The 24,937-nt window shown below is 38.7% G+C and overlaps 1 protein-coding gene across 1 annotated transcript; it reads left to right on the plus strand.

Annotated features, from left to right (window-relative positions):
- Window positions 1-1,093: 1,093 nt before the first annotated feature.
- LOC149196125 (methyltransferase FGSG_00040-like) lies at window positions 1,094-3,752 on the plus strand. The gene has a single exon (XM_089409050.1). It carries the CDS (start codon window positions 1,177-1,179, stop codon window positions 3,484-3,486), a length of 2,310 nt encoding a protein of 769 aa, XP_089265176.1. The 5' UTR covers window positions 1,094-1,176; the 3' UTR covers window positions 3,487-3,752.
- The last annotated feature ends 21,185 nt before the right edge of the window (window positions 3,753-24,937 follow it).

The raw sequence follows: 24,937 nt of genomic DNA on the forward strand, positions 1-24,937 counted from the left end.
AGCATGACAAGTAGTCATTAAGGGGGGGAGTTAGAAATAATTAATTCCTACTTGTCTATGGTTGTAATTCTCCATTTGAGGAGTTTGTTCCTACATAATAGGAATTAGCTAGAATATAGTTTCTCCTAGTTTAGTGTGTGGTTGAGAGAATCTCTCAACCACACTACTGTACGTCTAAGATAGAATTCCTATCTTGAGACTTTTGTTTGTATAAATATGTGTGTAATTTCCTTGATTCAGAATATAGAATTTGATTAGAGTTTGTTATAATAAACTATACTTAATTTTCATGTAAACACAATTAAAAAGAGGTTAAAAAATGTAATGGTTAAAAATATAATTTTCGAAAAAGAATGAAAAAAAAAATGATAGATTTCATTAGAATATTTAAAAATGAAATAATTAAATAAATAATCAATAAAGTAATTAAATATAATTTGTGAAATTTATTTTTTATTTTTAATAATAAAAAATAAATAACAATTTACAAAATGTTTCTGATAAAAATCCATATCAGCAAGAATAAAAATACACAAGCTGTTTCCCGAGAAAAAAGCACAAAAAACTGATAAAAATACACCTCAGCAAAAGTTGGAGCCCGTCAAGTTACATCGAAGAGTTGGAGCCTGCCAGAGCGTGAGAGGGCAGCTGTGGAATTTCTGGGTAAATAGGTGATTATGTATAAAGACGTTTTTGAAAAAATTTAAACCGTCAAAAAACCGTTCTTGAAGTTTCATAACGCATCATGTAAAACGGAAATGTAAAATTATTAAACGTATTTTACCGTCAAAATGCCTCCTGACAGGCATTTTGCCTGTCAAATTCCCACCCTGCTGGTAGTTCTTTTTTTTCGCTTTTTGCTTTTTCCAGGACCCAAAAACTTAAAACTCATTTGAAATCAGAGAGATCCGTGGTAACAGTGGCGACAATATCGGTTGGATTCCAAACATAGCCCAGTCAAAAATTGTGTGTTGGATGCCCAAGTAAAATCCCTGACCAATGAACGCCATTACGCTTTTAATTTTAAACTGTCACTACTACGGGTTAGGGTTATGTATAGTGTTTCAGGGCATCCGTGTTGAACATTTGAGAATTCTGTAAAACCAGAAAGGCAAAGGCGGTGGTGGCGATGGTCGTATAGTTCGCACCGAAGAAGAAGACTGGTAAGAAAGAGGAATGGAGCACTTAAATCAGCTGATGACCTCTCTTATGGAAGAAGGAAGAATGGAGAACGTAAACCAGTTGATGGAAGGAGGAAGAATGGAGATCGTAAACCAGTTGATGGCCCAGTTTAGTTCTGCGAAATATGCCTCCGAGAAATTCGACAAGAAAACCCTCCTCCAACTTCACGAATTCTGTCGTCAGCGAGTCGGAGCAGGAACGAATTTTCAGTTGCATTTGTCAGGCAGCAGCGGCGGCGCAGCTTGCTCGGTTCCGCTGGAAAGGCTGATCCCTATTTCCTTCAACGAGTTGAAGGTTGGGGAAGTCCACAAAGGCCGGGTGGTTTACGGGACCCTCTGCGCTGAGGCCTTCAGGATAAGCGGTATCATGACTATGCTTGAGGATGATAAGGGTCTCGCCGTCAGGCTGGCAATTTACAATGCAGCCCATTCGCAGACGAACATCGAGAGGCTTTACCCAAAGGGAGCCAAGGTGGCCATCAGGGAGCCCTATTTTAAGCGCGCCGCCGACAGTAGCCTTGCCATACCTGTCGATAACCCTGCCAATGTTGAGATGATGGTGCCTCAGAAGGAGAAGCGGGCGGAGAACCTGCCGTATGTCGATGTGGAGGAAGTGAGGAAGAAGGGCAACAGCTGCTTCAGAGACAAAGAATGGGACGTAGCGGCTGAACATTATACGAAATGTATCGATGCAGCTCTGCTTCAGTTCAAGCAAAGGTCCTGTAATGACAATAATGATATGAAGACCTGCCTCCTCCTTGCGTATTCCAACCGAGCAGAAACAAGGCTTCAGGTGAGGGAATTTGAGCTGGCGCTGGAAGATTCCGACAAGGCCCTTGGGATCGATTCCGGCAATCTCAAAGCGCTCTATAGGAGAGGCCGCGCTCTGCTCGGCATGAGGCAGAATGCGGAGGCTTGCAAATGTTTGGAGAAAGCCAACAAGGCTAGCCCTGGACAGAGGGAGATACAAGACGCCCTTCACAGGGCGAGGACTTTGTACGCCCAGAACCGGAATGGCAAGTATGATATCTCGGACTGGCTGCTCGGTTGCGGCCCTCCTCCGGATGTCGCCGATTTCGTTGGTCCCGTAGAGATCAAGATGACCGAAAATGGCAGCGGCCGGGGACTTTACGCCACGCAAGAAATAAGCACCGGGCAGCTTTTGCTGGTAAGCAACGCCGTTGCAGTTGGTTATGAGGACGGCCATAGCACCTCGGCCACTGTGTTGAATGTGGACCACAGGGGCAAAATTAATAGGGCTTCTCAAGAGGATCTTGTTGCCGCGGTTGTCTCTGCTGCCATGAAGTCGCAGATATTGCTCCGGAAGCTTTATAGTTTAGCTGGTTCCTTGGCGCCCGGTAGCCTAGATGTTCCGGCCGTTGAATTGTTTAAGACGGATGGCCATATGTCCAGAGGACATGAAGAAGAAGAAGAAAAATTGCAGGTAGATGTTAAACGTATACGAGATATTATAGCTCTGAACTCTTTCGGTGGAGCGGAACAGACATTTGCTTCAAAATCGAAAATAGATATAGCCAAATTCGTTCAGGGAGGCCAGGATTTTAGCGGTCTCTGGTTACTGCCATCGTTCATTAATCATTCCTGCCTGCCGAACTCAAGTAGGCTGGAAATGGGGAGCGCTATGTTTATTCATGCCTGCAAGCCCATCAAGCGAGGAGAAGAGATCACATTTCCCTATTTCGATATACTCCTGCCCTTGCCGCAGCGCCAAGGTAGGTGCGAGAACTGGGGTTTTGAGTGCAAGTGCAGGAGATGCATTTTGGAGCTCTCTATTAAGGCAGCCCTGGATCCTATAACAGCACGGTTCGACGAACTGCATGACAAAGCCTTGGAGGAAAGCAATGCTGCAAGGTCTCAAGAGCGCTTCGAGTCGGATCTTCCGGCATGTGCAGAATTTGCAAAGCTTTTTGTAGAAGCAGAGGAGATTATTAGGGATTTTCCTCTATTGAAAACGGAAGAAGAGAAGAATTGGATTCTTGCGTCTTTTGCGTCTGCATATTTTGCAGGTATGCAGTCGGATTTGTTTTCCCCCACAATGTTGGAGGATGGTGTTACTTCTTGGGAGGAAGTTATGCAGGCCATTCAAATCACTGTGCCCGGGGACATTCGAACTCTGGTGATGGCAGCCCGGGCGATTAAGGGAGCTCAGCGTTGGATGGGGGATGAAAAAGACGCATCTATTATAAAATATGCATTAGAGCAAGCCAGGGAGGCATGCATTAGAGTTTTCGGCAGACATAGAGAAGATGTTCTAGAGGCGCTCGTCGTCAAGTATTCAAACTGATCTGTGTTTTGGTAAACCGTACTTGCCATTATCAAATCATGATCGACCCAGATGATGCCGGCAGAGGTGCCTTTTTGGAAGTGAATATATTTTGTTTGAATTATTATAATTTATTACACTTTCCACTTTGAGAAAACTCCCCAGCTACCACTCTGCACTCTTTTGTATTGTCAGATGCATTGTTAAACTATTGAGATCTTTTGTATGTTAAACTATTGAGATCTTTTGTGTGGTCAGATCCATTGTTAAACTATTGAAAATTTTTTCACAGGTTAGATCTCACTGTTTCAATGGTCAAGCGGATCTTGATTTGTACAACCTCTCAACTTATTATAACCTATGAAGATATTATAAATACCTTATTATAACCCATGAACATATTATAAATACCTTTGCAGTGGTCTTTTCGTTAACTCCAAGTAGTTTTGGTCTCTGGTTATTTTTGCCATTAATTTCTGTTTCGGGAAGGATTGAGGATTGCACTATTTTATGGACATTTCAATTGGGTTTTTCTTTCTTTTCAGTTCTACTATCTCATCCACAGGTAACGCATTGGCTTTTTTTTATTAAACCCCTTCAGCGTGTTGTTTTCTGGTAATCGCTGCCATTAATTTCTTGGTTCCGATAGGTTCTACGGCAAAAGGATTGCTGTGTAATTTGGAGATTTTTAAGGATAAATGTGGGAAAGAAGAAGTCATTGAAGATGCCAATGGCTCTGCAATCACTAGAGTAGGGTGGAGTGTATATTTACATTTTTGACATGAAATTGTTTGGATAGTTAATTAATAGTGGTTGGAATTTGGGTAAAACAATTTCAAAAGTCTCTTAGAAGTAGTGTTTTTGATAGTGGAAATAGTTTCAACATCAATAAAAAGATTTAAGAAACCTAAACTTTAAAATTTAGCAACTATAACTTAAATTCACAAAAATCCTTACCCAATTTTAATTTCCATACTTTTTAGAGAAAAAAATCCTTACCCAATTTTAATTTCCATACTTTTCAGAGAAAAAAACATTCTTGATAAAATACCGCATTTTTTTTTTGACATTCAAACCTTAAACCCAGGAAAAATAGGTTTTGGACATTAGCTTCCGAAAACAATGACTAATAATTTTTTTTTGGCCCTGGGTTTTCATTGATGTGGGCAGTTGCGGCTTGAACTCAAAGCGTGTATCCCAGAATGCGGACTTCCTGAATGTGGGAATTGTACTGAAAGTTTCAGGATCAAGACAATTCAAGGGGAATGAAAAGGGAAACAGAGTGGATAAAACTGGACTGGCTATAAGGCATGGCAGGGAGTGGCTAAGTCTCTTGCTTACTGAAAGGAGTCTAGTGAGTAAGCTTGGGCTAAGGAGAATTTATTCAGTCATGGCATGCAGTAGGATTTTCTTATGGTGTATAACAGAGAAGAGTACTATTCCAAAACAGAAAATAGTCCTATTCCAGAAATGAAAATCCTCCAGAAGACCAGGCTTATAGAGTCTTAGTCTTATTCTAGAAATGAAAATCATCCAGAGAGCCAGGTTTATAGAGTGAATTTACCCCAATAAAAAAGCACCCTCAACAAGGAAAGATTACAGGCTGAGTACCCCTGCCTGACTGTCATCCAAATGAAGATGACTTATCCTCTTTAGAAATCAAAGGCTCTATACATTGACCATGTTCTGTACATGGGAGGTGAAGGTAACCTACATCCCATCCTCATTACTAACAGCATCTCACGCAATTTTCTTACCATGAATTTACATTATTTTATGGTCACATTACAGAACACGCATTTGGGTTTCAGAGAACTTTTTTCCAGCTTCGCAATGCGTTTGAACTTTGCCACAACTCTACCATTTAAGGTCACAGTTTATGAAGGTTGGTTATGTTTTTTCACAATCCGAATGTTTTAATGGGTTGATAAAACATATAGAAATATGTTTAATAAAATGCTAAACATTGCTTTAAAAGTGCCATAATCTATTTTCATAAGTTAACTAACCAAGATAGAATACCATCTAATAAAAATATATAAAATCATCATATAAAGTGATATAAAGCTAAACATTGCTTTAGAAGTGTCATAATCCATTTTCATAACTTATCTAACCAAAGATACATAGATTACTATCTAATAAATAAATATATATAATTCTTGCCGTCTTGACGATGAACCACACTAGTTGGTTCGAAACGCGTCGACAAATGATAGATCTTGTGATTTACGCCAAAAAATCTCTCGTAAACCTGATATGGATCACAGATGCCTTAATTCAATAATATATAAATTTGTTAAAATTATAAATTTTGTCCTAAGTTATCTAACCAAAGATACATAGACTACTGTCTAATAAATAAATAAAATGACCCCACATATATATATATATATATATATATATATATAATTCTTGCTTTAATTTATATATATAAATTTGTTAAAATTATAAATTTTGTGCAAAAGTTTTTTGAGTTTCATATTTAAAAATATAATTTAAGAAATATTTATTTTGTTAAATTTCAATCAAAATCTTTAAAATATAGAATAGTAACAATGTTGCCCACAGATTGATGGTGAATGTGTGCATTGTTAACACACTCCTTGTGATAGGTTACTAGTTCAAATCCCCTGTGGGGTATTTACCTACCAAAAAAACAATGCATTTTTGTTTATTTGGTAGCTTTGAGTTAATATGTTTTTAACTGTAAAACCAAAACATAAAATAACAACAATGCCATTTTTATTTATTTGGTAGATTTGAGTAGATGTTTTTTCTAACTATAAACCCAAGTATGTTTGTAAGAAATTCCAGAAAAAAACAGAATATTTTCGTTTAGACCGATTTTTTACATTAAACATAAATCGCTTGAGCACACTGACTGTTATCCAGAATTGAGTAGAAGCTTGTATGGCCCGGAATCTATTTCTCGAGAAAAATCATTTAAACACTATTTTATCTAAAGAATGATTTGTTTTACATAAGCATAAATCACACTAGACTGTTATCCAGAATTGAGTAGAAGCTTGTATGATCCAGAATCTATTCCCCAAGAAAATCATTTAAACACTATGTAGACAATGATTTGAACTTTACTCGATCTTACCCCAACATTTTGTGGTGAGTTAGCTAAGCAGGCTTCCCATGTCACACGAAACATATCTTGTCCAAACATCTTGGTGAGGTAGAAGGCACGTTTACAATGAGCACAAATTAAAAAGCAAAAAAAGAAACTAAAGAAAATACCTAACATTACTCTTTTCTCTTTTTGTTTGTAAGATTTTTTTGTTAATTTATTAGTTTCATAGGTTAGAAATTGTATCAGACGTAAAAGAAATGTCGTAAAGTATAAATTCAAAAATTCAAGAAGAATCGAGATATGTAAATAGTCGTTGAAAAATCGAGATATGTAAATAGTCGTTGAAAATAATAATTAATAAACAAGATTCTATGTAAAGGTAAATGATTTATATTATGTGAAATTTACAGATTGTATAATGTTTTTAACATAGATTGCTTTTTGATTTTCGGAGATGTTTTTTAATGTTCTAATACAAAATTACAAGTAGTAAATTATAATGGAAGAGATAAATAAAATAATATTACATAGTGAGCAACATGATGGTTATCTGCCCACATTTAAATTTGCATCACAATTCGCTGAAGAAATGAGAGTAGAAGAAGTAATAACTAACCTGCAAAAAGAATATTTCGTTCAAAATATATAGAACTATTTTTATTATTTTAAATATGGAATTTAACTGTTAAAATCGATTATAATGAGTTGCATGCCAATTGTGTTATGATGAAATTGTAGTGAATGAAAATGAATTTATTTTTGTCATGGAAATTTCAATGTTTCTAGTTGAAAATGCAAGGGGAAATATGGCATATTGAACATCATTGAAGATTTATGCGTAATTGAAGATGCATATTTTTTTATTGTCAGGAAATTCATATTTTTCGCATTTTGTCATGTTCATGTATGTGGATTATATGTTTTAGAATAGATTTTATTTTTAGTAATAAACTTAAAGTTGGTCGAACGCAGTTTAGTGGTATGTTTGGATTTGGTACTGGTAGAAATATTTTTTCTATATTCTGTAATGTAATTATTGCTGCTTATATTTTGTTGCAGTAACTATATAGTTGCGATATCTACGAGTCCATACATCCTGTTTCAGAAGACAAATAATGTTAGAAGTACGTAGTTAAAAAATATAATAACAATGTAATATTTGCAACCATGTATTAATAATGATTAAATTTGATTATTGTTAATAGATAGAAAATATATGCGATAAAAATAGATTGAGCTTAATAATTATGGAAATTTTTTTGGAGATGTTAACATATGGATTGGAGTAGGTTGTCTGGAGGCATTGAACGAAGAATTTCTTCGGCATGTTTTTTGTGAGCAATATTTTTGTTGTCTTTCATTTTCATGTAACAATCGAAAGTGAATGGAGAGCAAATTCAGAGATCTTGTAGAGAAGGGACTTTTGAAATTGTTGTGAATGTAAGACCTTGACATTCAGTTTTTCCAATGTCTATTGTTGCTTTCAGCAATGTCATACCGTGAGATTTATGTATAGTTAATGCCCAAGACATCTTTAGTGGAATTTGCGTACGTCCATTTTTTTATTGTTGGAATAGACAAGTGAGTGAGATTTCTTTCATCCCAAGGAGTCTCGATGTATTTGGGAAAAACTATGACAACAAATGTTGGAAGTTGTGGAGGTACAATTGATTCTTTATAAAAGATGGATATAATTTCCTCAAGGGCACCATTAACAAGTTTGTCCGAAACCCAAAGGTTGAAAGTTAGAATCACTTTTTGGCCTTTGCATAGAAAAACAATTCACTCAAGTTTTTCGTCTTCTAAGTAAATGCTAGAATATGTGTTGTAGTCTTCTGCGATGGATTTTATGACGAAAGTGTTTAAATATTTTATAATTTGCTTATTATGGACCAATGTTTGAGTATTGGTTGGAAATAGATGCATGGAATCATGGAAAGAATTCATTTCATTTTCTGACAAAGAATTTGTTCGAGACGTGAGGATGTTATAGTCGTCAATTGTTGGATTTGCATTTCTAATGCTCTGGAGGATGTTTCTGAAAGTAACCAGAGCGATGTTGTCACCTTGTTGACGAAATATTATCTAATGTGATGATTGTGTTGAATGTGTTCCATAATGCACTCCCGTGCCTTGTCTCGCATATAATGGTATGTATTTGACGGGCAATGACTAGCCGAAACCACCAACTAATATAATGGAACAACTACCGAACGAAGTGTTTCTTTGTAGTGGATATGTCTCTCGAAGACGTTTTTTATTCTGGCTGGGAAACTTTGGCCCAATGAAACTCATTTCATCGATTAGTATGTACTGGATATGCTTAAGTGATCTAAGAACTTTTGCTTATAGATGTGTTAAAGAATTACATGCATAAATTGTAGCGTAACATAAAAAAACTTAATGTGCACTTGAGAGAAGAGGAGAAACACATAAAGCATGAAAGAAGACAACAAGACTTGATAACAGAGTTCGTTCAACTTGGAATATGTCTCTAGGCTCTACTCGATCAATGGGGAGGCTTTCATTTATTAAGTGACATGAGAAAGAAGAATACACGCATCAATTACAAAAAAGGAGTTTTATACCTCCATATTGAAAAATGGCTGAAAAATGCAGAACTCTGCCGGAGAAATAGACAGTTCCATTGCGTTCGTGGTGTCGAGAAGCGCTGAAACCATATCAAATTTGGCAAATTCTGACGAAGTGAAAATTCAACCCTCCTACAAAATTTTTCCTCGAACTGCGTGCACTGGCTCCTCGGCCTTGGGCGCACTGATAAACTGCGTGTTAAATAGAAAATGTGTTGATGGATTTCACAAGAAATCCGTTGGCTTAGTTGGTTTGAGATCCAAATATTGGGGAGGAGGTCGAGCGATCAAACTCCGCCTCCTCCCCTTTTTTACATAACAAAATTTTAAGTGAGAAGGGAGCTCGGGCTGGGCCCGCCCACCTCACCTGTCCCTCTCCTTATGGCACCATATCATTTGAATGGCTAGTGGGTGAAGGTTGGGTCCGCGCCCCAAGGTCTGACCCACCTTTATTGGCAACGACGGACTTTGTTTAGCGTTGGTGGTTGGGTCGGTGCCCCAAGGGCCTACCCATCGCCTTAACTCTCGATGCTTAGTTATGGTGGCTCGTGGAAATGGGGGGAGGGGCCGAAGGTCGTGGCCCACCCCTCCATAAATATATATGTTGCAGTTTTGGTACGGGTTGAGGTGGCGGGGTTGGTGGGCCGCCACTCCTACCTCGCTGGCCCTTTTTTTTATATTTTTTTGTTATATTAAAATAAAATGTACAATTTTGGAAATTCGGTTTTTGACCGAAGGGATCATTTTAATCAGGCCACAATTTTTCTCGAAATCTGACCAGAGTTGGCTAGATTCCGTTTGACGGAAAAAGCCAAATTGTGTCTTTGTTAAGCATACCGAGTCATCAAAAGTCAACCCAACTTTGACTGTCTCTATCTCCTTCATCCGAACTCAAATTGGAGTGGCGTTTGCACCGTTGTAATAAGGGTGACGAGCTCTTTGATCTGATGTCAAGTTCATCGTCTTTCTGTCACTTTGAATTTTGAGCCTTTTCTATGCCATTGGTGTCTGAATATTTACCTCGTTCAATTCTCCCCATTGAGGAGCTTTTGGGCCTCCAAAAGATTTATTAGTCAATTGGCAAGTGAGGGAATTGTTCCCTCACTCTTTATTTTTCCAACCATTTTTCCTTGCTAGGGTGCATCCCCTTGAAACCAACTTGAAGGTATTCCACATCACCTCGCTGTGAAGTCCTGGTTCTTCTATCAAGGATGTTGTCTTAAGGTAACTCATCGAGATACTCTGGTGCAAAGTCATCGACTGTAGGAACTGTTCGCACCTCTTCAGTGTCCATAATCAATGGTGGCTCATACAGCTTTAAGTTCTCCACATTCGCTATGGAGTACATTTGCATATATATTGGCAAATCGAGATGAAAGACATTGTTTGCAATCTTCTCCAAGATGGTGAATGGACCATACCGGAATGGTCACAACTTCTTCCCTTCTCCCTTCATTCTGTCCTTGCTGATATGGAAACACAATTTGTCGCCCACTTGAAATTGATGGTCAACTCGGTGTTTGTCATGTCAAGCCTTGTATTGGGCTTGAGTTTTCTCCAACTACTCTTGTACTGCTTGGTGAATCAACTGGATTTATTGAATGAACCGCTGCTCTTTGTCCCTGTCATCATGTCCACTAGAGTCATCTTCCCTTCCAAAGACCATATCAAAAGGGTCTCAAATGGTGAACGATGCGTAGATGAGTGCACTGCTCGATTGTAGGAATGTTGCACATGGAAGCTGCTCATCCCACAAATTAGGATGTTTCTTACAATAGCTTTGCAACAAGTGTACCATGGTGCAGTTGACAACCTATGTTTGTCCATCAGTTTGTGGATGGAACACCATGCTTCTTTTCAACTTGGTGTCCATCATCTTCCACACGCTGGTCCAAAACTCTCTGAGAAAGCGAGAGTCCCATCTGACACAATTTATGTGGGCAGCGCAAAATGGGCCCAAACATGCTGAAAGAAAAGATAAGTAGTCTACTCTGCAGTGATCTGCTTTTTACAAGGCGTTAAAATACACATCTTACTAAAATGGTCAACGACATACAAATAGTCATGAATTTTTCTAGACGAAGGCAAACCTTCTACAAAATCCATCGACGCACTTTCCCATGGACGACTCGAAATGGGGAGTGGGGTGTAGAGCCCGAGTTCTCTATTAGAGGGCTTTGAAACAAAACACATCACACATCCCTTTACATGACAAGTTACAATGTTCTTCATATGAGGCCAAAAACAAAATCTTTGTATATGACAGTTTTTTCAATACCAAAATGACCAGACACAAGGGAGGTGTGGGCCTCTTGGATTACATGTATCCTTTCTTGTGTGGGTATGCACAATTTGCTAAGGTGATACAACAGTTTCCCCTGCGAGTGATAGTTGTCCACCTGTGAACCATGGGTTAGTTTTGCATAAATCTCTTTAAAGTCATCATCGTTTGAATATTTTTCAGCATAACTTTCAAAAGATAACGAAGCATTATGCAAAATAAGAGAGGTAGAAATAGGAGGGCGAGATAGCATAACGACCACTTTTTTGCTAGTGCTCTTCTTATACTTTATTACTAGATGAAACTGCTAAAGAAAACCCATCCACCTGGAATGACAAGATTGCTGCAACTTGGTTTGTGACTAAAGATACTGCAAGAGATGATGATTCGTGTGGATGATGGTCTCCTTGTCAATCAGGTAGTGTTTCCACTTTTTCACACTCTGGACCAAGGCATATAAATCCTTGTCATAAGTGGGATAGTTTATCACAGCTTGAGAGAACTTCTTTGAATGGTAACATATCGGCTTCTTTTGTTTCATTTGTACAGCTCCCATGGCATATTTGTTGGCGTCTGTTTTGATCTCGAATGGTTGTTGGAGATCTAGTAAGGCCAAGACCGGTGCAGTGCTGATCTTTGTTTTCAATGTTTTGAAGGACTTCTGCTGCTTTCCTCCCCATTGAAATACTTTATTTACACTTGTAAGTGTGTGTAAAGGTGCTGCAATAATAGAGAAATTGGCAATAAATCTCTTCCAACACTGTACTTCACCCAAAAAGCTGCGAACCTCGGTTACACTAGGAGGCTTAGGAAATTTACAATTGCTTCAACTTTAGAAGGATGAATTTTTAGCTGACCATGACCAACAATATGACCTAGGTAAACCAAAGAGATTTTCTCAAACTCACACTTTGACAATTTTACATAGAGTTTTTCTTTTTTCAATACATCAAGCACTTTCTTCACATGACATACATGTTCATTCCAAATTTTACTAAAGATAAGAATATAATCTAGATATACAAGAACAAATTCATCAATGAAAGGCCTAAAGAGATCATTCATGGCTCTCATGAAAGTCGTTGGAGCGTTGCAAAGTCCGAATGGCATCACCATCCATTCGAACAACCCCTGTTTGGTCTTGAAGGCGGTTTTCCACACATCCTGCTCTGCAATTCGGACCTGGTGATAACCACTACGCAAATCCAATTTGGTGAAATAGATAGCATTCTTTCACTGATCTAATAAGTCATCAATGCGAGGAAGAGGGTAACGATTTTTCATCATGATTTTGTTTAGTGATCGATAATCCACGCACATCCTCCATGTGCCATCTTTCTTCGGCACTAAGACAATCGGTGAACTGCATGGAGAAGTGCTCTATCTGATGACCCCTTGGTTCAATAGTTCTTGTGCCTGCTTTTTGATTTCCTCCATCTCAATCATCGACATCCTGTACATGCCAATATTCGGTAAAGGAGCGTCATCCTGCAAATGGATCTCATGTTGGATTTCCCTCTTCGGAGGTAATCCCCCTGGTTCCTGAAACATCTCATCATAGTTAGAACGTAATTCACATAATTCATTTTTATGCACATGATCACAACCCTAGAAAGCATCGGATAATTTTGCATCTTTTCCCCTTACAACCATACGCATGCAGCCCTTACTGGAATTCACCAACCTCTTCATTTGTCCTACACTTACAAGGTTGCCATTGATTTTAGTTTGATGAGCCCTTACACTATATTCTACCCCATCTTTTGTGATTTGGTATTTGTTTTCATGATGGAAGAATATTTCGTTTCTATCATATAGATATGGACTCCCTAACACCATGCCACAAATATCCAGTGGTATCACCTCAAGTTTTACCTCATCCACTAACTTAGAAGTGATCACAAATTTAACCTTACACTGCGTAGTTACATTCAGTTTTGCTTTATCATGTATCCATCCAAGTGGGTAAGGTTTTGGATGTGGTTTGGTTTCCAAGCCTAGCTTCTTTACCAAGGACTCTGAAATTAAGTTTGCTCGGGATCTGGTACCAAATAGAGTTTCCACTTTTGTATTATTTATGATAACTCTAATATGAAATAGTTCAATTCTCTCTCGTTCATTAGGAAGAGACTCATTTATTGAACTATTATCTTCATGTGATTCAGAATTAACATTAGGTGTAAGAGTACCTTTTTTTCCGGCTGCTGTGATCAATGCTTCATCTCTGAAATTGGATCCAAGGTCTTGCTGCACAATTGCCACTGTCTTCTGCTTGCATTTTCCTCCATACTTCTTTGGTCTCTTTTCCAAGTACTGTTTCCAACAATGATTATCGTCGTGACCATCCTTTTTGCAGTGATTGCAATAAGGTCTATTTCCTTCATCTTTCTTGGTTGATGTCATCCTCTTCTCCTTTCCCTTTCCTTTCACTTTGGGTTTGCCATTTGAAGGTTTGAAAGGCGGTTTCTTGAAATGATCATCTCTTCATTTTTTCCCCTTTTCTCAAGACTAATTGCCTTCACACTAGGGAAGTCAATAATAGTTGGTTCAAACAATAATAATGATTGTCTAAGGTAACTATGTAATGATCCAATATACTTAGTTACTACTTCAGGTGAGTCAAGTGCAATGTCCAAATTAAGTGCCTATTTTCTAAATTCCTTTGTAAAGCTTTGAACATCTTGACCTCTGCCTTGCCTTAAGAATTGTCAATCCATTAAGCCTTTTCGTTTATAACCCAAGGGATAGAATTGTTGCTTTAATGTAGAAATGAAACTAGTCCATGAGGAAAGAAGATTACCCACACTCTTATTGCTTCACAATTTGCTTTCCCACCAAATGAGAGCGGTGCTACTCAGCCGAAGAGAGGCCAGTTGTGCCTCGTCCTCTTCGATTTGCTGAATCCTATAGTAGATTTCAATCTACTTAATCCAGTTATTAATATTTTTTGCGTTACTTTCATCATTAAACATGGGAAGATAAAATTTGACATCTAATTTAAAGAAAGGCTTCTTGGATGCATCCCTTGAATTTCTATGATGATGGTGATGAGAGGAAGAACTTTCACTCGTGGAAGGAGGAGGGGGTTCTTCTCCACCATTTCCATGGACTGAACCTTGTTCTTTTATATTTCTCTCTTTTTCTTTCTCCACCCTTGAAAGCAACTGACCGACATTCTCTGCCATTGTATAGAAGGTTTTGCGGAAATTGTGCTCCTCTTCATGACAAGCCTCTTCATCTGCCATGTTTCTCCTTCGATGTGCACGCCTCGCTTCGGGATCGAAAGACTTTAGTTTCCCTATGCCTATTTGAAGCCTGTTTCTTGCCAACATAGAAACATGCAATTCACAACTAAAAAGACCTGCTCTGATACCACTTGATTCAAGATATTTTTCTTATAGATGTGTTAAAGAATTACATGTGTAAATTGTAGCTTAACTTAGAAAACTTATTGTGAACATGAGAGAAGAGGAGAAACACATAAAGCATGAAATAAGACAACGAGACTTGATAACGGAGTTCGTTCAACTTGGACTACGTCTCCGAGCCCTGTTCAATCAATGGGGAGGTCTTCATCCATTAAGTGACATGAAAAAGAAGAGTACAAGCATCAGTTACAAAAAAGGAGTTTTATACCTTCATACTGAAAAATAGCCGAAAAATACAGAACTCTGATGGAGAAACGGACAACGCCAATGCGTTCGTGGCATCGAGAAGTGTTGAAACCATATAAAATCTGTCAAATTCTGATGAAGTGAAAATTTGGCCCTCCTGTAAAATTCTGCCTCAAACTACGTGCACTGCCTCCTCCGCCTTGGGCGCACTGATAAAATGCATTTTAAAGGGAAAATGGGTTGATGGATTTCACAAGAAATCCATTCGTTGAGTTGGTTTGAGATCCAAATATTGGGGAGGAGGTCAGGGGGTTAACCTCGCCTCCTCCCTTTTTTTACATAACAAAATTTTAAGTGGGAAGGGAGGTCGGGCTGGGCCCGCCTTGGGCGGCCCGCCCACCTCACTTGTCCCTCTCCTTATGGCACCATATCATTTGAATGGCTGGTGGGTGAAGGTTGGGTCTGTGCCCCAAGGGTTGGCCCACCTTTATTGGCAACATTGGACTTTGTTTAGCGTTGGTGGTTGGGTTCGTGCCCCAAGGGCCGTCCCATCGCTTTAACTCCCGGTGCTTAGTTATGGTGGAGCCTGGAATGGGGGGAGGGGCCAGGGGTCGTGGCCCGCCCCTCCGTAAATATATATGTTGTAGTTTTGGTACGGGTTGGGGTGGCAAGGTTGGTGGCTCGCTACCCCCTTTTTTTATATTTTTTTTGTTATATTAAAACAAAATGTACAATTTTGGAAATTTGGTTTTCGACCGAGAGGGTCATTTTAATCAGGCCACAATTTTTCCCAGAATTGGGCTGGATTTGGCCAAATTCCATCCACCGGAAAATGCCAAATTATGTCTTTTTTAAGCTCGCCCAGTCATCAAAAGTCAACCCAACTTTGACTACCTCTGTCTCCTTCATCCAGACTCGGATTGGAGTGTCGTTCACACTGTTGGAATCAGGGCGATGAGCACTCGATCTGATGTCAATTTCATCATCTTTCCACCACTTTGAATTTTGAGCCTTTTCCATGCCACTGGTGTCTGAAGATCCACCTAGACCAATCCTCCCCATTGAGGAGCTTTTAGACCACCAAAAGCATTATTAGTCATTTGGCAAGTGGGAATTATTCTAGCTGAGAAGCTTTGGCCCAATGAAACTCATTTCATCGATTAGTATGCACTGGATATGCTTAAGTTCTTCTTGGAAGGTTGTAAGATCATTGCCTTCTAAGGGCATAAGATCTTTTATGGGAAGGTGGAAGGTGGCATGGATTGTCGATGCTTGTATGTTGAAGGTTGCAATGCCTATAGGGGCGAAGAGCATGATCGATGAAGGTCCTGAGCCATCAAGGCTTATGAGCATTTCTTTGATGCAATTGATAAGGTGGGATTTTCTAGTACCAATAGTGCCTTGTATTTAATCATTCTTAGAGCAAGAAAAATATCATTCTTAGCAAAATGATTAGGAAAATATTTAGAGATTTTCTTTGCATTGGAGATAATGAGTTAAGGTTCGTAAGGATATGTTTATGTGTTTGAAGAATGCGGTGGATAGAGCGGTTATTCTCAATGAATTGTATGCCTTTTTCTTGTAGATCTAATGGGATAGTGGTATGAGTCTAGTTATGGTTGTCATCAAAGCCACGAAGGCCACGCATGTCAAGGTCATTTATGACGAGCTCGTTTGTAGAATGCAACTGGGAGAGGAATTCCCATTCATTTAAGTCCATGGTGTCTTGAGGGTGGGTTTCATGAATAGTTGAGTTATCGCTTGTAACAACTTCAATATCAGAGAGTGTGTGGTGTTAATGCCAAGGCTTGTATAAAGAATGAAAGCTTTGCCAGTTTGTGATGAATTCTTCAACAGAATCTCTTATATCTCAAGCAATATGAGAAATGGTTTGTATATCATAAGTTCAACTCGACAAAAGTCACAGTAGCAAGGTTTCGTTGTGGATGGTCTTGAGGAGTAGTGTGGTATGCCATGAACAATTTCTTTTTCAGGTCTAAGTTTCCATTTGTTTGTCTTTCGATGAGGATCATATGACCAAGATTTTACCAGTTCTAGAAGTGATGTGGATTCTAGGGCATATGGGCGTTGGATGTATGTATCTATAAGTGTGGTGATGAAGAGGAGGCAATATTATTTTGTGGAAGATGCATATACATTTTTTGGCTTACATTTAAAGAAAAAAAATATCGACTACACAATGTCAATGGTGGTTTTTGCAGTGTATGGCAGATTCCCTGTGCTCTAATGTCACAATCGACAAGGGTTTCTACAAGGAATTTTCAAAATGCAGATGTTGCTGGGTCAACATTAGCTGAAGCGAGTACAATTCCATGTAGCATTTGGTGGAAGCTTTCAAATTTCTTTTATGCTTTGGATGCATATTTTACGATATATTTTTGTATGACATGGATTGAGAGTACTGGTTAGCAGTCAACACACCAAATAGATAGGATGGTATGGTTATGGGTATTGAGACGATCATCATTGTGAGTGGGGGTGTATGTCTTTTTGCCATTGGAATCAATGAACAAGGATGATTTTGGATGTAATTCTCAAGGTGCTTTATAACGACATTCAAATGAGAAGCCTTTCTTTCTTAGGGGTGCGCTTTCAGTGCATCTTGTGTGTCGTTCAATGCAATTGATGAGTTGTTCATAATCATTAAAAGGATTGATCTTGAAAATATTTGGTGTGGACAATAGGAAAGGGTCTTCTAAATTTGCTTGAGTAATGGCTCGGTTTGAAAGTGTAGAAGGATGAGGGTTCCAAGTTGATATATATTTGTCGAAGAATTGCTTATCATTATCAACTGCTTCTGTGTCATCCTAGATAAGGCTTTCCATATCATGTGCGTTTTCTATCCAAAGGAAACCATGGTTGTGTGTGGATCATCTATGTTGTCATTCATATCTATGAAGTATGCATTTTTGTTAGACAATTCTACATTAGATGAAGTTTGATGTTTATATAATTACAAAAGTAATGTGGTAGAGTGTGTATCTGTACCAGTTGTCTTTTGTTTGCAAGTGATTCTCTAAGATAACTTCACGGAATATTTTGAACCAATTCTGCATATATAGTGATGTTAAATGGTGCATAAAGATAATGTTATCATTTCTCCATTTTTGTTGCTTTGCAACATCAGGAGGTTGACATCCTAACATGACTGCATGAAGATTAGGCCATTTTGTATCTTCGACACTTAATGTGAAAAATAACGTCGGGCAACCGAGATGAGATATCATGTATGTTAGTTCATTTTTAGCTTTGTGCCAAAAAGACCTTCTGCCACGTAGAGAGAAACCAAGTCACATGACTTGTTCTCCCAACTTCTTATCTAGAAATTGTTCTAATCGGATGTTCAGATCGTGGATAGAAGACGAATGTAGGTTTTAACTTCGTACAAAAATTACCTGCACACGAATTCTAAAAAACAGAAAATAAACAATAGCAAGATCATAACACATAAAACAAATATACACAAATATTTTCCCCTGGATCCTAAAACCGAGACTACCAGATTGATTTTTCATTATGTTCCTTTTAATGTTACAATACATATATATACATGCGGAAGCATCCAATACCATGGACCGAAAACCATTGCGCCCAAAACCATGTGTGAAAAACATGCACAAAACCATGGGTCCAAAAAAAAAAAATTCCCTGGGGCATTGCCCCAGACCCCATTGAGGGGGGCTAACTACCCCCTTAAAATCCCTTGTGACTACCCATCCCCCGATGTGCATCAGCGCAACAAAAGGGGGGCTTCGTCCCTCCTATCACTCCATCGCTACGCAACGAGGAGGGGCTCTGCCCCCCCATTAACCCTCCAATTTAGCTAGGGGGCTAGTCGTGGAAAGAATATAACACAACCCAACATTCTCCCACTTGTTGTTTTCTTTCCATAGGGGGCCATAAGATAGCTTAGTCATTTATCCAGCGCTGCAACGCCCATTATTTCTCTACACCAAGAGAACTTATCAAAGCTCACTTATTTTTCAATGCATCTACATTATTCTTCAAAGCGTCCACCTTTACTAGCAACACCATTTTGTCTTCTATCATATCCCTCACAAAGTGATATTGAACATAAATGTGCTTTGTCGTTGAATGGTAAGCAGGGTTCTTTGCCAAGAAAATTGCACTTTGACTGTCATAGTCTATCCTTATAGCTCCATGTACTAACCCCATACTTGAACACAATCTTTGCAATCAAACTGCTTCCTTGTTTGCATGAGTGGCTTCCATGTATTCTCCCTCTGTAGTTGATAGTTCCACTATAAATTGTTTCTTACTGATCTAACTGATTGCACCTCCAAATAGGTTAAACACATACCCACTTGTAGATTTTCTTTGATCTAGATCTCTAGCCCAGTCTGCATCAAAAAAGCCACGAATATCCAAAACTCTGTCCAATCTTGGTTTTCCTTGGTAGCACAAACCATAATCACTAGTGCCACACAAATACTTGAAAACCCACTTCACTGTTGTTCAATGCTCCTTCCCTAGTTTTGACATAAACATGCTCAATACTCCCACTGAATGTGAATTGTCTGGTCTAGTACAGACCATCGCATACCTTAGGCTACGGCTTGCACTTGCATATGGAACACGGGACATGTCCTCTTCCTCTTCTTGTGTCTTGGGGCACTGTTCAACATATAACTTTACACCTACAGGAATATGAACCTTCACTGGTTTACTATCTTGCATATTAAACCTCTGATGTATTGTCTCTACATACTTCCTCTGGTTTAACCAAAGTTTCCTCTTTGCCCGATCTCTTTTAATTTCTATGCACAAAATATAGTTTGCAGCACCAAGATCTTTCATGTCAAATTTGAAGGACAATTGGGTCTTCAAATCCTGAATAAGTTATTTGTCGTTTCCAACTAGCAACATATCATCCACATACAAGACCAGAGAAATAACACGGTCACCAATTAATTTAAAATACACACAATGATCTGCTTGGCTTGTAGTGAAGCCAAGTCCCCATACAAACGTATCAAATTTCTGATACCACATCCTTGGTGATTGTTTTAACCTATATAGCTTTTTTTAACTTGCATACCAGTTCTTTCTTATCCTTCACCACAAAGCCTTCAGGTTGCTTCATGTAGATCTCTTCTTCTAGATCCCCATGAAGAAATATTGTCTTCACATCCATCTGTTCTACCTCAAAATCAAAAGCAGCAACAACAGATAAAAGTAATCTAATAGAAGCTGCCTGGGCAATAGGAGAAAAAATATCACCAAAATCAATTCCTGATACCCGAGAATAATCTTTTGCTACCAATCGAGCTTTGTATTTCTCCACTTTTCCTTCTACATTTGTCTTCTTCTTGAACACCCATTTGTTGCTAATGAGTTTCCTTCCAGCCGAAAACTCCACCAGATCCCAAGCTTCATTTTTGTGCAAACATGCCATTTCGTCAACCATGGTCTCTTTCCATAGTTTTCCATCCTCTGAATCTACTGCTTCCTTCACAGTTCTGGGATCATCATCAATAATAGATAAAGCAAAATTTGACCAGAAAACAGATGGATTATACCTTTCCGGCTGCCTTCTTTCTTGAACTAATCTTCTCACACCCGGAGTTTGTGGCTCTTCATCTTTTGATTCCTCTTCTGCTATAGAGTCTGATTCTTCCTCCTTTAGCTCAAAATCTATCTTTTCAGGTTCCTTTTATGGGACTTCATGTTTAATAAATGTTTAATAACATATTTCACCTCTCTGAACACTACATATTAGCTATACACAACCTTCCTTGTTACTGGGTTCGAAAGCTTATAACCCTTTAAACCATCCTTATACCCAATAAAGATGCACTTTTCAGATTTACTATCCAACTTTGTTCTTTTCTCCTTTGGAACATGTGCATATGCATCACATCCAAATACCCTCAGATGTGAAAGAGAGGGTTTCTTACCAATTCATACCTCTTGTGGAGTCTTATCCTACTACGCTGATGAAGGTGATTTGTTGATCAGGTAACATGCTGTCTCCACCACCTCTGCCTAGAATTCATGTCCTAACCCCACACCATTGAGCATGCTTCTTTCCCTTTCCATCAATGTCTTGTTCATTCTTTCTTCAACTCCATTTTTCTCAGGTGTGTATGGAGTAGTTTTATGACATGCTATACCACACTTCTTACAGAATTCTTCCAATTCCTTCTTGCAAATCTCTACACCATTATTTGTCCTCATCACCTTTATCTTCTTCTTTGTCTGGTTTTCCATCAAAGCCTTAAATTATTTAAACCTGTCAAAGACTTCATATTTCTTCTTGAGGAAATATATCCATGTATTCCTTGAGAAGTCATCTATAAATGATACATAGTACATAGACTTACCCAGTGATGGAACCTTCACAGGTCCAAACACATCACCGTGCACAAGCTCTAATATTTGTTTCACCCTCTTACCACCAGAGGGGAAACTCACCCGATCTACTTCCCATATACATAATTTTCACAGAAATAAAAATTCAAAGAGCTATTAGTCATACCTTCTACCATACCTTTCCCATGGAGTATTCAAAGACCCTTCTCTCCAATATGTCCAAGCCTTTGATGCCATAGCATGGTCTTTTCTCAAGAGACCACTAGATTTTCTGCTCCACTTTCAGGATCCATAGAGTTGTTGCACCGATCAACAACAGTGCTACCTTGCAGCTTGTACAGAATTCCAATCCGAACTCTCAGCATTAATATCAGTGCTCCTCGAACCATCTTGTAGGTATCTTTCTCGAACACTGTTTTTACACTTGCATCATCTAGCTTGCTTACAGAAATCAAATTTCTGGCCAAAGCAGGAATATGCAGAACACTTGAAAGTGTTCTAATCCTTCCACCTTGCAGCTTCAACTTTACTTTTCCGCAACCAATGATTCTAGCCTTCCTGTCATCCCCCAAGAAGACATCACCACCATCATATTTTTCATACTCGCAGAACCACTCTCTACGAAGAGTGAAGTGAAAAGATGCACCTGAGTCAATCAACCATGCCTCATGATCTACATGTGTACTTGAAGAAGCCAAGTACACATCCCCACCTTCATCTAAGGTGGTTTTCACCTTTGTAGAAGGAGCATCATCAGATCCCCTTCCTTTGTCAAGAGCTTTAGATTTACAATCCCTTTTGTAGTAACCTTCCTTTTCATTTCCAGCAAACCTTTACAGGTTTTCGTGGAGATTTAGATCTCCCTCTAGATTTAGACCTCCCACTCGATGACTTATTTTTGTTTCTGTTCTAGGACTGTCCTTGTACAGACAAAGCATCACCATTCTGAATCTCCATATTTTTCCGTCTCATATCCTTCGTCAGCAAGGATAAGAATATTTCATCAAACTATAAGGCAGTTGCATTTCTTTCTATTGCAATAACCAGACTATCCCACGAATTTGGTAGAGGACACAACAAACTGTTGCACTTATCTTCATCTGAAATTTTAATGTCAACAGATAATAACTAAATTGCCACAATATTAAATGCGTTTAGATGCTCTGTCACCGAGTCTTCATCTTTCATTCTCAGGTTATACAGTTTTTTCTGTAGGAACAATTTATTCACTAGAGATTTAGATTGGTACAAAGTCCCTAACTTGTCCCACAAAGCCTTCGTCGTAGCCTCCCATGATACATTCAACAATACCAAATTTGAGACACACAATTGTATTGTGCTCTTTTCCTTCCAATCCAACTTCTTCCATTCTTCATCGGACACTTCCGTTGGTTTAGTACCTAGATCTACTGCGATCCACTGATCTTTGTCCACCAGAAAATCCTCCATCTTGAGTTTCCAAAAGTCAAAAATCTGACCATTAATTTTCTCGATATCTGTCTTTCCACTGCTCGCCATCTTCTTTCACTACCAGAATCGATCTCGTAGATCTCCCACTGAATAGGGCCTACCACAGGCCCGAGCGAAACCCCTCAGCAACAAAGGTGTCCCCTTGAAGCCAAAACAACTATGATACCAAATGTAGGTTTTAACCCCGTATAGAAATTGCCTGCATACGAATTCTAAAAAACAGATAATAAACAATAGCGAGAGTATAACACATAAAACAAATATACATAGATATTTTCCCCCAGATTCCAAAGTTGGGTCCTACCAGTTTGATTTTTCATTATGTTCCTTTCAATATTATAATGCATATATATACATGTCGAAGCATCCAATACCATGGATCGAAAATCATCACGCCCAAAACCATGTGCGAAAACCATGCACAAAACCATGGACAAAGCCATAGGTCCAAAAAAAACATTTCCTCGGAGCGTTGCCCTGAACCCCGTAGAGGGGGTCTAACTGCCCCTATCAAACCCCTTGTGACCCCCCCACTGCACATTGGCACAATGAAGGGGGGGCTCTACCCCCCTCTAACCCCCCGGTTTACCTAGGGGGGCTAGTCGTGGAAAGAGTATAACACAACACAACACTCATCTGGAAATTGTTCTAATCAAATGTTTAGATAATGGATAGATGTTGGAAAGTTCTCTGCGATGTTTTTTTCACAAAAACAAAGGCTGTTTTTTTTACTGCGATGGCACATCATGATATTGTATATGTAGTAGCGAAATCGTGGGTGCTTTCCCAACCTGTTATCGTGGTAATGTATGAGATGAAGTGCGTATTCATGTAACTGCATTATTTTCATTCTTGGTTGATTTGTCGTCGTAGCTCCTGTGACAAAAAGGGTCGGGAAAACCATACAGAGGAGACCTTATGTGTTGTATTCATTGATTGGGGTAGGCCAATTGGTGGCCATTCAATTGTAGTATCAGAATGGTGGTTGTAGGCATGTAATATTGTCGTATTTCTTGGATTTCTGTATTTGTATTGGGAATAGTGGATATAAATGATGATATGTGGTGTGGGTATGGGTTTGTGGAATCTTCAAGGGGATCAAGTTGTGTTTCAAGTGATAGTTGGGAATTTGGATCTGTGGTATTGGAATGGCGAAGGGAAGAGGAGACATCGATGCAAAATGTTGGTAAGGATGCTAGTGCGTTGTTATTAATGCGATCATTCTTATAGTATGGGTCATTTTCCAATTTGTATTCTAATGCGGCGAGAACACAATGTCTACTTACAATGCAATCATAAGCATGATGGTAATTACTATGATGGGTAACACTTAGAATGTCCAAGTATTCAACACGTCATGGAAACATGCTTGTGATTTTTGTAATGTATCGTGGAAATAAAATTGTGTGGCCAATGTATTTATATTGGCTACCACATGCATGTGTTACTTGGAGTATAGGGTTAACCCTAGTAATGAGCATTTCTTCTATTTTTGAAAGAGAATCCAGTATAGGTGGTTGAGAACCGGGGTCCATGTTGTTTGATAATGAGAAGTGATGACCATTTGTTTTAGACATGCATCTGGAGCAACAATATATTTGGTTTGAATTGCAGATATATATTCCATGATATGATTCAAGAAAAATGGGGCATGGACATTTAGGTGCAAGTTTATTAATCTTTGCATGGAATTCATGATGTGCATCATTAGTGTGAACGTTGTTGAAAGAAAGTGCAATGGAGGGGGGGGATGAACTATGGAAATATTTATTTGAGTGGTTTTCTCAAGAGATTGAGAGTTTGAAAATAGCAAAAGAGGATTACTTTCGGGATGGGAAGTGTTAATTACATAGAGGTTTGATGGAAAATGTGAATTTGCATCATATGTTTCAGATGATGATTGTTGTTTTTTTTTTTTTGGAATCTGCGACGCTTTTTTTAGCATGATAAAGCTCATGTCGACGTGCATTTATTCGTTCTTTATTTGTTGCATATTATCTTCGGTCACATTCATCGTTAAAAGAAGTAGACATTTGCACAAGTTAAGGCACCTACATGCAAAAGATTGGAAAACGAGAAT

This window comes from Pinus tabuliformis, chromosome 2_2 (assembly GCF_031772625.1).
Source record: "Pinus tabuliformis cultivar Carrire ecotype Pingquan chromosome 2_2, CPIR1, whole genome shotgun sequence".
In the NCBI taxonomy this organism is placed as follows: Eukaryota; Viridiplantae; Streptophyta; class Pinopsida; order Pinales; family Pinaceae; genus Pinus; species Pinus tabuliformis.

Bases quoted from the DNA above. Each gene is read 5' to 3' on its own strand.
- LOC149196125 (XM_089409050.1), top strand. From the start codon at position 1,177: ATGGAGCACTTAAATCAGCTGATGACCTCTCTTATGGAAGAAGGAAGA.